The following is a 15177-nucleotide window of genomic DNA, read 5'->3' as shown; positions in this document are numbered from 1 at the left end:
TCTGTGGGCCACCTACTTTGTTTTCCCAATTTCTTTTAGGGTTGTCACGATGAAGTGGTATAATTGCATCTGAACTCCATCTCCACCCTCTCCTCCCCCCAGAAAAAAAAAAATAAAATAAAACATCTTGGATTTGGACTTTTACTATTTTCAAATGCCAGATGGTGCCTGTGCTATGATTACCAATTTGCTGGCCAAGGGCCTTGACAAAATGCTTTTACCCATAGCAGCATCTCTCCCATTGTGACAAAGGATGGTAGAGGCTAAGGAATTCTGTCATGCTGAACAGGAACATGATTCAGTCAGAAGTTATCTTTAGAGGAATTTTGGTTTATTCTTATTTTTGGGGGGAAGGACAAAGAATTAATGAGGGAAAGCAAAAGCAACGTTGTAGCTCAATGCTTCTCATCTCCTTTCAAAAAAAGAAAGCATCATTCCACCCTGACTCAGCAGAGGTAGCTTCCAGACCTCCCTTGTTGATAGTATTTTTTTCTGATTTTAGTACTTATTCCCTCTCCTGAGGCTGTGCCACATTCAAGACTATCAGGGAGGAGCTGTAGATAAGAATATCTGTAAAGAGTATTTTAGTGTCTCCCACACACCAGTCTGGAACTGCCTCATGTTAGTGAGTGTTCATGGATTTCCCTACTCAGTAGGAGTTTGTTGATTTATATGCAGACAAACTTGTGTTACTGCTTTGGTTACTCCCCATGGTTTTCCCTGACTACTGGTAATCAGCCTGCCACACTTTCCATTGTTGCTTACATGTAGCAGTAGATGCATATAACTACTTGTATTGAGCTATCATAACTTTCACTTTTGTTTGTTTGTTTGTTTGTTTAATCTTCCCTAAAAGGATAAAAGGCATTTTGAAGATCTGCCTAAGCAATGTGGGATGTCCAGACTGTGTGTCCTCACGTCACAGGATCACTTCAGTTGGAAAAGACACATAAGATCACCAAGTCCAAACACCACTTAACACTACTGCATCCACAGCTAAACCACGTCCCTAAGTACCATATCCAGACATCTCTTAAATGCCTCTGGGGATGAAAACTCCACTACTTCCCTTGGTAGCCAGTACCAATGTGTAACCACACTTCCCATGAAGAAATTCCTCCTGACATCTAGGATGCATCTAAGATTGTATCACTGATGCAGTGTGAGGCCATTTCCTCACATCCTATCACTTTTCAGTGAGAAAAAGCTGCTGCTGCTATGGTTGACGGTGCTGTCTCCTGCACTGGGTCTGTCCCATCTCCTCTAATCACCTTGTACATGTCTTCTGGCCAGCTGTCTGCATTCAGGTTAAAAACAATCACTTCCCCTGCTGATAGACTTCTCCTCTCCCCAGATGACAAATGCAGCCTGTCTCTCTGTCATCTCTCCAGACCCTTAGCTCAGGTTAAAGCCCTCAAGCTCTCCCTCTTTCCCATGTCTTTTCTTTGAAGCACCGAGGGGGTCCCCATCCTCATTTTTTCAGACAGCCCAACATCCTCACTGTCATGCACTGAGACTCTTCTGTCCCAGTCATATTTCCCTATAGCAGCTGATAGCAGTGTGATAGGTGTGATGAGGGGCTGAGATGCCTGCTGCAGAGACAAAGTTATTTGTTGAGCATAGAACCACGCTTCCCGTTGCTATTTTTCATGCATGAGGAAAGGCTGTTTGCAGTAGGTTGGGCACAGTCATTAAGTACCATGGTCTTTGCAAGCACCTGGTAACCTGCAGGTTGGTTTTGAGTCATGACTGTTGGTTGTTATTTTATCTTCAAGTTATCAAGCAGCTTGAGGTGCAATACCATGAGAAAGAAAGAGCAGCAATTAGTCACCATCCCATGAAATGCTGCAACTCATTCCTCTCTCTGAATCTCCTCTGTTCATCTCAGTCAGATTATGGGGAGCAGGAGGCTTCATTTCTCTCCTGAGGTTTTAGTAACAGATTGAAAAAACAATGGTACTATACGGGAGTATAATGTGACCATCATCTAGAAAACACACACAGAGACAGAGGCACTGGATTCATGCAGAAACCAACCATCATCTGGTGCAAAAATCTATGGGATATACTGCTTAACCTACCCCTCTGGCTCTGTTCTTTGAATTCAAGTTTACTTTGAGCACTCTGGATCAGCTGGGGATGCTACAGAGTCTTGGAGAGAAGTTGTTTGCTTACTTCATGAACTCTGAGAAGTTTTGTGGCAATGTGGAAAGACAGTAGATTAGGTACTGTTTGTGAGTGCTGTCTGTCTGGACACTCACAACAGCAAAGGCTGCTAGAAATCCCAACTTAGTCAAATCAATTACTTTTAATGGCATCAGCAACTGGAGGGCAGCCAGCCAGCCCTACAGTTCTTTGAAGAGTAATAAAATGCACTTCATTTTTACCCCTCGGTTTGCAAGCACAGTACAGAAACCAGACTCATTTACCAGGTAATTCCTATCACATGCTACTTAGAGCATCATCAGAATCACACCTGCAGCACTGAGAAGGTGACATGCAGGAAGGCAGCAGCAAAAGTCATGTATAGCTGTAAACCTGAGGTTTGTAAGCACTTAGCTAAAGACTATATCCCTCTTTCCCTGCGCTTTGCTCCTGGCAGACATGAAGACCTTGGAGACCAGTCTGTTATCATGACTGCAGAATCATACAATCACAGAATCATAAAGTTGGCAAAAGCCAATCTTAGAGAGATCACCCAGTCCAACCATCAGCCCATCCCCACTATGCCCACTGACCATGTCCTCAGTGCCACATCCACACGGTTCTGGAACACTTCCAGGGATGGTGATTCCACCACTTCCCTGGGCAGCCTGTGCCATTGCAGCAGTGCTATTTCTGAGAAGAAATTTTTCCTAATATCCAACCTGAACCTCCCCTAGCACAATCTGAGGCCATCACCTATTGTCCTATTGCAGTTACCTGCGAGAAGAAGCCAACCCCCACCTCACTACAACCGCCTGTATAATAAAATATTGCTCTAAAGAGTGTTACAAAGGATGTGAATTCCTGCTTTCTTTCAGAACATTTTCATTCCTGAGTGCCCCGGAGAGATCCCATAGCACTGAGGTAGCACTGAGGCTGACATGGTAACAAAAGATACACAGTTCTGCCCATCTGAGGGGCTGGGAAGGGAGCAAGGACTGAAGAGCAAAGCAACCTCTTCCCTAAAGGCCAGCACTGCTCTATTCTGGATGAGGGCATTGAGTGCATCCTCAGTAAGTTTGCGGATGACACTAAGTTGGCTGGAAGTGTCAATCTGCCTGGGGGTAGCAAGGTCTTACAGAGGGATCTGGACAGGCTGGATAGCGGGCTGAAGCCAATGGGATGAGGTTCAACAAGGCCAAATGCCGGGTCCTGCACTTTGGCCACAACAACCCCAGGCAACGCTATAGGGCAGAGCGGCTGGAAGACTGTGTAGAGGAAATGGACCTGGGGATATTGATTGATGCTCGGCTGAACATGAGCCAGAAGTGTGCCCAGGTGGCCAAGAAGGCCAATTGCATCCTGGCTTGCATTAGAAACAGTGCTGCCAGCAGGAACAGGGAAGTGATTGTCCCCCTGTACTCAGCACTGGTGAGGCCACACCTCGAGTACTGTGTCCAGTTCTGGGCCCCTCACTGCAAGAAAGACATTGTGGCCCTGGAACGGGTTCAAAGAAGGGCCACAAAGCTGGTGAGAGGTCTGGAGCACAGGCCTTATGAGGAGCGGCTGAAGGAGCTGGGATTGTTCAGTCTGGAGGAGGCTCAGGGGAGACCTTATTGCTCTCTATAACTACCTGAAGGAAGGCTGTATTGAGCTGGGGGTCGGCCTCTTCTCTCGTGTAACTGCTGATAGAACTAGAGGGAATGGCTTCAAGCTGCGCCAGGGGAGGTTTAGGCTGGACATTAGGAAATACTATTTCTCTGAAAGAGTGGTCAGTCAGTGGAATGGGCTGCCCAGGGAGGTGGTGGAGTCACGGACCCTGGAGGTGTTCAAGGAATGGTTGGACTTAGTGTTGAGGGACATGCTTTAACGAGAACTATTGGTGATAGGTGGATGGTTGGAGTGGGTGATCCTGTGGGCCTTTTCCAACTTTGGCGTTTCTGTGATTCTCTTTGCTGCCAGACAATAAAGAATGATTTTCCACCAGATAATAACTCCAGGCCGTATGATTGCTGCAGTGTGGCTGTTACCCACTGGCAGCCACCTCCCCACAGTAACACCAGCCGAGCTGGGATGACTATAACATTATATTGCGATCATTTAAAGCAAAATGGACATTAGCATTTCTCTGACACACATACACACCACTGTACGCTTTGTTAACGTCCAGAATGATTGCTGAGTTTAGGGTGACATTACCCTAGATCATATAGATTTAAGGTTCTAATTAATGTTTTCATGTAAAGAAATCTTTCAAATTGTGCTCTAAACGGCGCTACGACCCGCCGCCCCGCCTGCATCCATCTACCCGACCGCCTCCACGGCCCTTCGCTAAGGGAATAACCGAAGGGGCCCCGCCCTGCGCGGCGCCTTTAAATGCCCACCCACGTGACCGCGCTCCCGGCCTCCCCCGGGCGCCGCGCTGCCGCCATCCCCGCACCTGTTGGTGACGGAGAGGGTGGGGGAGGGGCGGAGCCTGGCGGAAGCTTCTACGCTTTCCGCTCACGCCTTCCTGCACCCCTTTCCGCCACGCATGCGCACAGAGCGGAACGGCCTATTCACGCATCCAAAATGGCGGCCGCGATGGATGTGGACACCCCCAGCGGCACCAACAGCGGCGCCGGCAAGAAGCGCTTCGAAGTGAAGAAAGTGAGAGCCGTTAGCGTGGCGCGTTCTACCCGGCCGGTCCCAGCGGGAGAAGGGAGGTCGGGAACGGCCAGGTGGGCTACGAGCAGGCCCGGGCCGCGAGCCGCTTGCCGCTCCCCTCACGGAGCCGGGCGGTTCGCTTCCGCACCGGCGCTGCCACATGATGGGGGTTGCGGAGTCTATTGCATTATGTCCGGGCCAATGGGTGAGGCGGATCTCCGCGCGTGGAACGGAGGTTGGCCAATCAGAGGGCGCCGCCGCGCGGCGGGGGGATGGGGAGGGGTGGGGCGGGGCTAGTTCTATCTGGGCCCCGCCGCCCGGAGCCGAGGGCAGATCGGGCTGAGGGAGCGGGTTGCTGCTTCCTCCTCAGTCCCGGCCGCTCTGGCACAGTTGTCCCGGTGGCCCTTTGTGGCACGCATCTGTCTGGCTGCTTCCTTTTGTATTCTTCACAAACTCACTCGTAGGCGGTTAGCAAATGCTGTCTTGTCACCCTGGTTTTCATTGCTTCCCCCAAACAGCCATAATGTGGCTCTTTAGCCTATCAGCTCCAGCGTGGCTGCGAGCTGAATGGTGGTGAAAGACCCCAAGTTCACTTCAGCGGGGCCCAGAGGTGTTTAGGATATGCAGTTCTAGGTGATAGCAGTGTTATGAAGTGCCAGTGCAACAGTCCTGCTCGCAAGAGTTACCCTCAGTATGCTCTTTGTCATCTGTAGCAGTTACCATACAGCTATAGCACTCCTCACTATCGTGGTGGGAAGCGCTGGTTCCATTTTCTGCTCCCCTGTGAAGTGCTGAGGGCTGCCTGAGGCATGTGTGGCTCAGTGCAGGCCTGTTGGTCCCAAGAGGGGTGGTGGGATTCAGTAGCCAAAGTGTGGCAGCCACAGAATCACAGGATTGTTAAGGTTGGAAAAGATCTCTAAGATCATCCAGTCCAAGCTTTAGCTCATCGTCACCATGCCCACTGACCGTGTCCTCAGAGCCACATCCACACAGTTCTGGAACACCTCCAGGGACGGTGACTGCACCACCTCCCTGGGCCAGCCTGTGCCTGTGTATCACTGCTCTTTCTGAGAAGAAATTCTTCCTAATATCCAGCTGTGAAGGTGCTGAGATCTTTATAGTAACTCTATGGTGTGCGGATGGAGACTCTGGGAGATGAAATCTATGCCAGAAGGCTGGCTGGACTTGTTAGATGAGAAGAAGATCACTACTCACCCATTTCCCAAAACATCTAGTAATAGTATTGGTGGTACTAATGAAAAAACACTTAGCAACACTTGGGAGTCTGCTTTCATCCTTCAGAATTTGGAGCTCAAAGGAAGCAATAGAAACATTTATATGTAAATGGAATAAAGCAGAGAAGATACACTGTCAATAAAATACTGAAAAAGTAGAAAGAAACAAAATTCAGTCTGTTTTATAAAGTAGAAACAAAGACTATCTGTCTACCAATGTATAGATGAGTTTGCCTTCAGTATTCAAAACAATCCGTGAGTCCTGTCAATTTACAAAAGACCTAATTATGGTGGGATGATTTAGTTCTTTTGGGGTTTAGGAAGAATAAAAAGGTGCTATGTTTTTATGTTTTAGCTTGTGTCAGAGTCTCGTTCTCAGTTGGCTTTCTAAACTTGTCATGGAATTTTCTAGTCAGTCCTACTGAAGTAACACAGAATAGATATCCCACTTTTCTTCCATTCATATTTTTAAGTAAAGTTTTTGAAAGGTTTGTTTGGAAGCACTTTCGATTTTTTCTTTTTTTTATTTTTGCAATGAAGATGGTTCAGGAGTCACTGAGGGGCAAAGTTAGACGTAATTCTGGTTGTTGGCCGCATCTGCTCTGAGCCATGGTTACTAGGAGAACTGCTGCGAATGATAGAAATTCTGAACTGAGGATGTGGCATGAGATGCATCCTTGCCTCCAGATTATAAATAGAAATGCAGAAAAAAAAAGAGAGAGAGGGACTGGGAGAGGTATCTGTTGTTTCTGAAACTAGAAGGAAACATTGAGTGTGAGAGGTATGCGAGAAAGAATTACTCTGGAGCTGTAAGGTGCATGGTTTTTAATATCCTAACTTTTCTATTTCAGAAAGAAATGGGATCTTGAGGAATAACAAGGATTTTCGTGTGTTGTATATTGAATAAAATTTATGTTTTTCTTCTTTCCCCCCTCACTCTAGTGGAACGCAGTAGCTCTGTGGGCATGGGACATTGTGGTTGATAACTGTGCCATTTGCAGAAACCATATTATGGATCTATGTAAGTAAATGATGGGGAAGAGTACTTACAGTTTTGATGTGTACAAGATGCACAGTTGAAATTTCCACTGTTCAGAGTGTATTTCAGCAAATACACTCTGGTTCTCGGTTCAGAACTAAGACTTTCAGTACCACTACTAAACTCTGTTCTGTGTAATGCTGAAGTCCTGTAATCTGTTTTTGTGACCTCTGTCATCTGGTTTCCACTCACCCTTTTCTTTTAAAAAATAGAACCCCCAGTACCACAACTGCAGAAGAGGTGATGCTGCTCGGTGTATTTTGAATAGAAAAAAAAAAAGAAAGGAACAAAGTAATGATGCAGAGTCTGTAGAAGTATTATTTACAAAGAGAGGTGTTAAATTGTAAGGGTTGGGATGTTGGAGTAGGTATCAGCTTTTTGATGGCAACCATTAGAATGAAATCATGTTCTGCTTTCTGTGTCTAACTGACCAGAAAAGATTTAGACCACTGACTTTTTGACTCCTCATTCCAGAAAAGGTACCTTGCCTAAATTAGGGTTATATTACGGGGAATTCTGTGGCTGCCTAGAGAATCACCTGGTTGTTTATGAAGAAAATAATAAAATCCTGAAACCAACACCAAGCATTGCTAGTACTAATTCACTTTTTTTTCCTGTATACTCTCAACGGTCCAATTAACAAATATACTAACTTAATTAGAACATAACTTACGTTGATAGAATTCATATATGTAATAAACAAACACATACAACTCTGTAATTCAAGATAATCAAAACAAGTGGGATGCTGGTGTGTTTCCTTCTGTGAATCTGCCTCAAAATTAATGCCACCTCTTATGGGAGATCAAATAGAGTCTTATATATTTGTTGGCTTTGATAAATGGCAAATAGGAAACAAGAGGATGAAGGGAAGATTCAGAGGAGCTGGAAGGAATGTGGATAGATGTTACTTTCCAGTGGTGAATTTCCTTTGTCAATAGGAAATTTTTTAATTTCTATTTTAAAATAAGTAATAATTAAAACAAAACAAAACAAAAAAAAGCATAAATAAAGAGGCCTGCCAGAATTGAGGTTGGGTGGAATTGAAAGAGCATAGACATGTTAGGAAGAACATCAAAGGAAGAGAGCGTGGGTAACTTAGTTTTTGTTTTGTTTTGCTTTTTGAGTTGCTCAAACATAACACCTTAATAGTTAGAGCGTAATCAATATTATCAAAAGCCCAAACTGCAAATGACAGACCAAAATTGACAGTATACAGAGTAGAAGTGGTATCTAAATTGGTGTGCTTAGTTCAGCGTTGGCTCTGGATTTACTTACTTCCTTGTTACAGATCATTAATGATATTAAGCAACAACTTAATTAGATTTTCAAACAGAAGATGTGAAGTGATGGGAAATAGAGAAAAAATGACTAGATTGCGCAGGGAAGAACAACACAAGATTCAGTTTGATAAAGTGCAGGCTAGGAATGTCTCCCTCTCCCAGTGATGAGGAGAAACCTTAAAAGGGAAAACATTAGAACAGTGATAAGTAACGCCAGCCACGCTAATGGAAGATTGTTAACATTATGAAGTTGAGCATCCAAAAGTTAGGATATAACAATGTTAAGGTTTCGTGCAGTCCTGCTAATGCACATACATAACGACTTGGTTGCTAATAATAAGGACAAAGGATTCCCCTGGCCCTCACTATGGCTCGTGTTCAGCACATAGAAGGGATGAGTAGATTTCCAGTGGTTTTTGTTCTTTTCTGAAAGGACCCGGAATGTATTTAGATTTTCTTTGTGCAGCGTCTTTGATTTCTTCCAAGGTTTACTCTCTGCTGCGATAGTTGCAGTGTGGCAAGTTTGGGGAATGTTAAGAAACACCATGATCAGAATAGTCGGTTATCTTCTCTGTGGAATGTGGTACAGTAAGGTGATTGGTGTGTTTTGAACTGTATGAAATGTGCCATTGAAATAGTGGTCTCTTTCTCTGATAGTAAGATGGAAAGTATCAAACGTGATATTCTGGTGTCACAGAGATAGACAAATTGATTAGAATCCAAAGAAAAATCCCAAAGTTTTGATTTGCAGGTTGGTTTATGTTGGCTTTTTGAGAAGAGCAGAAGAACAGAACTAAGTATATGAGGTTTACTAAGTCATGTATATATAGTTTGCTAAGTCATAAGTAGGAGTGGACAATGAAAGCTGTGCAGAAATATTTTGAGAGTGTGATACTCAGAGGAAATACTGAGCATCATGTGAAGGGGTTATAAGTGGAAGAAAAAATACGACAGTATAGTGGGAGGAACTTAGGGTGAATATTCAAATTATTCTTGAACTGAGAAAATTGCATGGAGAAAGTTCCAAAAGCCCTCTGAGGTTTGAAAAACCAAGAGCTCATTCTGCATTATGGAGGTAACAAATGTTCTTTAGATTTCCTAGCCAGGTTATTTGTTTTTTTCTGTCTCTGGCATAGTACAGTATGTGTTGTTAGCCAAGGTATGTACATTTTGTTCTGTTCTCCCCAATAACTCAATATCTTCAGGGTGTAACTGCAGAAAGCACTGGGTAAAGAGAAAGGGGAATCCCTCAGTGGTTGCCCTTGCTTAAACAGAAGCCATTTTGAAGAGCTCTGTCATAAAATTCACTGGTGCAGTGGGCTGTGACTTCAACTGTATCTTCCTGAGTTGAAATGCTTCCATTGCCTCATTCACAGTTATTTACAGGTAGTTTGGGTTTCAGCTGTATCTGCCTGCTCTCACTCTGTCAAAAGCAAAGCAGAAAAATAATACTTCAGCATTCCTCGAGTTACTCTCTGTCTCTTATCATCTCTTCTGGAGTAGCAGCCATGAAATAGCTCATCTTTATTCCACAGCCAGAATCACCAGCTTCAGTTTTCTGAGAGTTTGCTCATTTTTGTTGCATAGGTGATATGTTGCCCCTTTTTGAAATTAGGCAACTGGGAGACCAGAAGGTGTTTCAGCTTTGGGAATGCCTGCTTTTGGCAGCTGAAGATAGTAGTGTGAGCCGCAGCATCTGGCCTGTTTGATGAGGGAGTTAAATCTGAATGTTGTGTTGGGAGGGCCTTACATCACCACAAGAGAACTTCTCCTCAGCTACATGTGCGTAAGATCATCTGTTCTTTTAGGCTTTGGGGTCTGTCATCTTTTAAATTATTCTTGCTGGTCAGCATTATTTGCATGGAAAGATGTGAAAAAACAAAATAAGTATATTGTGTAGTGCATTATTTTCCTGGCTTTCACAGATTTCCTCAGTTAAAGTTTGTATAACTGCTGACTTTTCTTGCTCTTTCTCTCACTTCTCATCTCACCATTTTCCCATATAGACTTGTGGCAAATATTTCAAACTAAAATTATACCCCCTAGCATACTCTGTGATACCACGAGTCTGTACTGCAGTAACAGTAAGATTGTTGTAGCAATACTGAGCAGGAAATTTTAACAAGTGCATGTTTCACCAAAATGATTGAAGCTCTTCAAGGTCCTTGAGCATCTTCCCTTTTCTGAATCAGATTTATTTCTATTGCTAAATGCACTGAAGACATCAGACTCTTCAGCTGTGTTGGATTTTGTTCTCTCCCCTGGGCAGGCCAAGAACTGAGCTTTGGACTTCCTGCTTTTGTACATCATGTCTTGATGTAAAACATATAATATGGGTTCATTCAAACAGTGCAGAACAGTTGTTGCTACTCGGTTTCTTTATCTGTCTGTCTTATTTGGAATGATTTCCTGTGATTGAGGTTAACCAGTCTCTTTCACATCTCGTGAAAAATTGTCTTTTCTCTTATTTTGTTCACCTCCACGCCTGAAGGAGTGTGGAAAACGGAGGAGAGGATGAATAGGACAGGAAGAAGTAAAGATCACATACTTCAGCTAAATGCATGGGCTTGAAAGTTATTTTATTAATCCTTCGTTTGTGAATCAAGCAGAGGACTGGAACTCCTTCAGGCCTTTTCTTTGCTAGGAAAACAGATCTGCAAAAAAATAAAGCAACAAGCCCATGTATCAAGTTCTAAACTGATCATTCTTAAACCTTTTGGGCATGACCTTTGGAAGAAACATCCTTTAGCAGGAAGCTAAATTAAAATATTGGTCACGTAGGTTTGTGATGCTGACTGTGAAGAAGTTGGAAATGTCTTTCAATTCTTCTGAAGCTTCATCTTGAACTGGAGCAGAAGTGAGTTGGTTGGCTCTAGAATGGAGAGTCCAATCATTGTTGGATTTCTTTTCCTAGAGGTGTTCTTCCTTCCTCCTCATGCTCCTGGGCATACCACCACCTGACACAAAACTTATAACCCAAGACAAAACCATAAATAATCTTTGGGATCATCCTAGGTACTGAGCTCTTAGCTGTAAAAAGTTCAAAATAGCAATTTAAATTTTTTTTTTTTCTACTATGTACTTTTAGGCTTTACTTACCTGTCAAAGGCTATAGAAAGGAGAGAGGAAAACCTCATCACTATGTGAGCTAATTCATTTGTAAATACAACTGACAAATGTCTGACAAGACAATTAATTTCTATTTAGAGAAAGCAGAATAAGAAATCTAGGTGAACTTTTCTTCACCTAGTTGCTATTGCAACTGATTGTCAGGGTGGATGCATTAAAACACAAAAGAACAAATGAAAAATATTTATCCTTAAAGTATGGAAAGCAGACAAATGTCACTGATAGATGAGCTAATTACTCTTGCTGTCTGGAGCTTTGGAATACGAAACATGTAGAGGAGGAGGAACAGTAGGATGAAATACATTTTAATCTGATACTTTTAGAAAAGCAGAACTCGTGAAACCAATGGCTCTTGACACTTTCTGATGTAATAAATGCAACAGAACAAAGAGCTTCCCCCACCTCAGCTTGTTATAATGAAGAAATCTTCTAGTTGGTATTGCACGTTCATCTTCTACTCCTGCATATGTATGTTTAATCTTTGTTTTTACAGGCATAGAATGTCAAGCAAACCAAGCATCGGCTACATCTGAGGAGTGCACGGTTGCGTGGGGCGTCTGCAATGTAAGGGAGACTCTGATTGCTGAGTATGCGTGCGGTGATGTTGCCCTCTTTTTCGTGACCAGGGACAGAGATTGTTCTATAAAATATTTCAGATATCTCCTGGGGAAAAAAGACAAAACAGTGCACTGTTTGAAGTATTCTGTTTAGTGGCATGTATAAAGGAGAGAGAAAAATAACTGAAGAGTGGAAGGTGTCTATGTGAAAGACAAGGGAGGAAGATGAGCCATTGCCTGTGTATTTTGGCATTGTAATAGGTGTTTAATTTTGAGCAGGATTTCCCTCATCAAGATGCTGCCTCAAAGCTATGTTGCTTTTTTTTAATCTGTCCCCAGATAATAGAATTCTTGCATGGCAGCACGCTTGATTTGTCCTTATGCAGGCTGATTCAAGGAGTCCATGTGGAGTAGCTAGGTGGTTTGCTTTCCCTTCTGAAGGAAGGTGAAATCAGCTCTAGTGTATCATCTCCGCTTATTCTCCATTCGTTGCCATTTGCACTCCTTCACATGCGGTCCCACTGGCATGTGAGCTCAAACTTAAGCACATCTGAGCTAGCTTGGACCTGAGCTGGAAGACCTAATTTTCCATAAGGGAACAATAACTACCTGTTCCTTCCCCCCATCCTCACTGTGCTGTGGGACCAAGTTACGGTGAGATAATACTGGAGTAAGAATGTAAATGTGGCAGTTCTGTCTGTGAAAGAGGAGAGTGATTTTTTTCACCACGTGAAAACATTCTCATGTCAAAATGAAGATTTCTGTGTGTAAGAGAGAGCACAAATGGAAGCTTGTTTTTGAGGAGCTGTTTAGGGCATGGAAGAGAGTGCCTGTACTAACTACATCATAGAGATTTTTCTAGTTTTGCAAGTTCATTTATATTCAAGCCATTAGTTTATCCAGAAGATTGGCAGAAAGCTTCATATATACATACATACGTGCAGTCCTTGCTGCTCACTGTGAAATCTTCTTTGTTGTCTTTCTGATTATGCTTCTTATCAGCATCTGCCAATTTTAGCAGCTGCTAAACTCTGCATTCTCTCCTTCATCAGAAGTCAGTTGCTTGCCACTGTGTGTACTGTGGAACAGGCTTCCATTTCCCTCACGCTCCATTCCTCTCTGAAAATGTAGATCAGTTCCTTGGTGTTTGCCAGTGAGGTGCACGATCAGTCCTCCCCAACTTTGTCTGCAAACAGTTGCTGTGCTCTTACCACGATGCTTTGTACGGTAATTTTTACACTGAGATATGTCTGTGTGTTCTGAAGTATGATGTGATTTGGACTTTCTCTTCCAGCACGCTTTCCACTTCCACTGCATCTCTCGCTGGCTCAAAACTCGCCAAGTATGCCCACTGGACAACAGGGAATGGGAGTTCCAAAAGTAGGTATCCTGCACAGATTTCAAGATGAAAAATCCAGTTGTCTTTCTGCTGATAGAAATGAATGTCAGATATGTGGATACTCTCAGATTTGTGGTCTCACATAGTTGCTGTTGGGAAAGGTTTTTTTTTTCTCCATCTCGCTGATTGATCTCACTTCCCTTAATGACCTGGTGAGAAGTGAGCTCTGAAGGAAGCCCCGATAGTTCTGGTGGATGTGGAAGTTGTTAAAAGGCACTGGTTTCTATTGACATTCTCTCAAAAGAACAGTGAGAAGAAAATGGAATTAACTGAAAGTGGAGCCTTGGGTGAATGCTATGTTGCCCCGTGGGCTGTTTGGGTTTAGAAAATGACCTGAATTATGCTTCTTGAGTTCCAGAGCATTTATATAGAGGTGCCAGAAGTCTTATCGGATCCCTCTGAATTGCAGTGATCTGTTTTGTAATTTTAGTAGGATCAAAGATGAATACAGCTGATTTCCTAGTATACTGAAAGTAGATGTCCACCTACCCTTTGTCACAGCCTTGACCCATTTATTCTTTATTTAAACATTCTTTTTTGTTTTGCTTTGCATTCTTCAAAGGTCTGTTATTAGAATAAGAGTGGGAGGTAAAGGGATGTGGTTTTGAGGGGTAATTGTACATTGATAGCAGTGAGGAGGTTTGTTATTTGCTTCATTCTGGACAATTTATCCCTTAGTCTTTTCTTAACTGTGAATTCAGCTTCCTTTTTTCTTTCCTCCTTTTTTAAAACATATTAATTCTAACCAGTGTTTTGATATTACAGTGTTTTAGTGAACACCTAATGAAAACTGAGCCCTTGTTGCCTGGCTAGTGACATTGCATGGGCAGCATTATGAGCAATGGGGGCATGAATGAATATCTTCTGATGAGTGCTCAGTGATACATCCAGCGATGTCACAGGCTTTGGCCTCATTTGCACTCAGGCTATATATGAAGTGGGATTCAGGGCAAAAGATGAGGATACCAAGGGCCTCTTGCTTATGAAATCCTGGAGAATCACGAACAGTCTCCAATATAACTAATATCCAAATAGACTTTTGGGGGAAGTGAAGTATGGAGAGTTTCCTAAGGTTTTCATAGCATAGCATTTCACCTTCATCCGATTTACATGCAGATTGGTTTGTGATAGAATGAGTATGTCCAAATCAGTGCTAGTATTAAACATTTTTTAAGCATTAATGTATTTCTGTGTTTGCAGGTATGGACACTAGAGATGGTCACCATACTTCGTATGTTGTCAGCCTCCGTTGTTTGTGTCAGTATGGATTTGTCTTAGCAGCTTGACAAATCAGTAATGTATACATTCTGCTTTAATCTTAATTTTGCCCTATTGTGTACCATTGAATAAAATCTTGCAGGAGCTCCCCATCTAAGTTTTTGTCTTTCTTTCATGAGCGGTAAGTAAGTCAGTCAATGAAAAAAGAGTTTTCTGTAGACTGGAGACTTAAACCAGGCAGCTCTTAAGCAGGACAGCTCTTCTTGTCATCACGCCCAGGTTTTGGCTGTGGGTTTGGTCTGACTCCCACGTGACTTAGAACCACACCTCTGGCTCAATGAGGTCATCATTAAGCTCTTTCATGGAGTGCAATGGACGCAGGACATGGCCCCAGCTAATGTAGTTTATGCAGGTAGCATTTCATATGGACATGCTTTCTTGCAGCTCAGTTGAAATAATAATATGTATGGTTAGTGGTTAGTGTCATTATTAGAAACTACTCTCTATTGCTTCTGCTCTTTAGTTT

At 43.1% G+C, this 15177-nt stretch overlaps 1 protein-coding gene across 1 annotated transcript; it reads left to right on the top strand.

Annotated features, from left to right (window-relative positions):
- The first annotated feature begins 4606 nt into the window (after nt 1-4606).
- RBX1 (ring-box 1) lies at nt 4607-14808 on the top strand. Its single transcript, XM_003202292.4, has 5 exons — nt 4607-4794; nt 6969-7047; nt 11971-12041; nt 13329-13414; nt 14634-14808. The coding sequence occupies exons 1-5, from the start codon at nt 4717-4719 to the stop codon at nt 14644-14646; spliced, it is 327 nt and encodes a 108-aa protein (XP_003202340.1). The 5' UTR covers nt 4607-4716; the 3' UTR covers nt 14647-14808.
- Nucleotides 14809-15177: the final 369 nt, after the last annotated feature.

This window comes from Meleagris gallopavo, chromosome 1 (assembly GCF_000146605.3).
Source record: "Meleagris gallopavo isolate NT-WF06-2002-E0010 breed Aviagen turkey brand Nicholas breeding stock chromosome 1, Turkey_5.1, whole genome shotgun sequence".
NCBI classification, from domain to species: Eukaryota; Metazoa; Chordata; class Aves; order Galliformes; family Phasianidae; genus Meleagris; species Meleagris gallopavo.
The sequence above is the reverse complement of the archived record's forward strand: the minus strand, read 5'-3'. Positions and strand labels throughout refer to the sequence as shown.

Bases quoted from the DNA above. Each gene is read 5' to 3' on its own strand.
- RBX1 (XM_003202292.4), top strand. From the start codon at position 4,717: ATGGCGGCCGCGATGGATGTGGACACCCCCAGCGGCACCAACAGCGGC. The intron at 4,795-6,968 runs GTGAGAGCCGTT...CCCTCACTCTAG, and splicing joins AGCGCTTCGAAGTGAAGAAA to TGGAACGCAGTAGCTCTGTG. The intron at 12,042-13,328 runs GTAAGGGAGACT...TTTCTCTTCCAG, and splicing joins TTGCGTGGGGCGTCTGCAAT to CACGCTTTCCACTTCCACTG.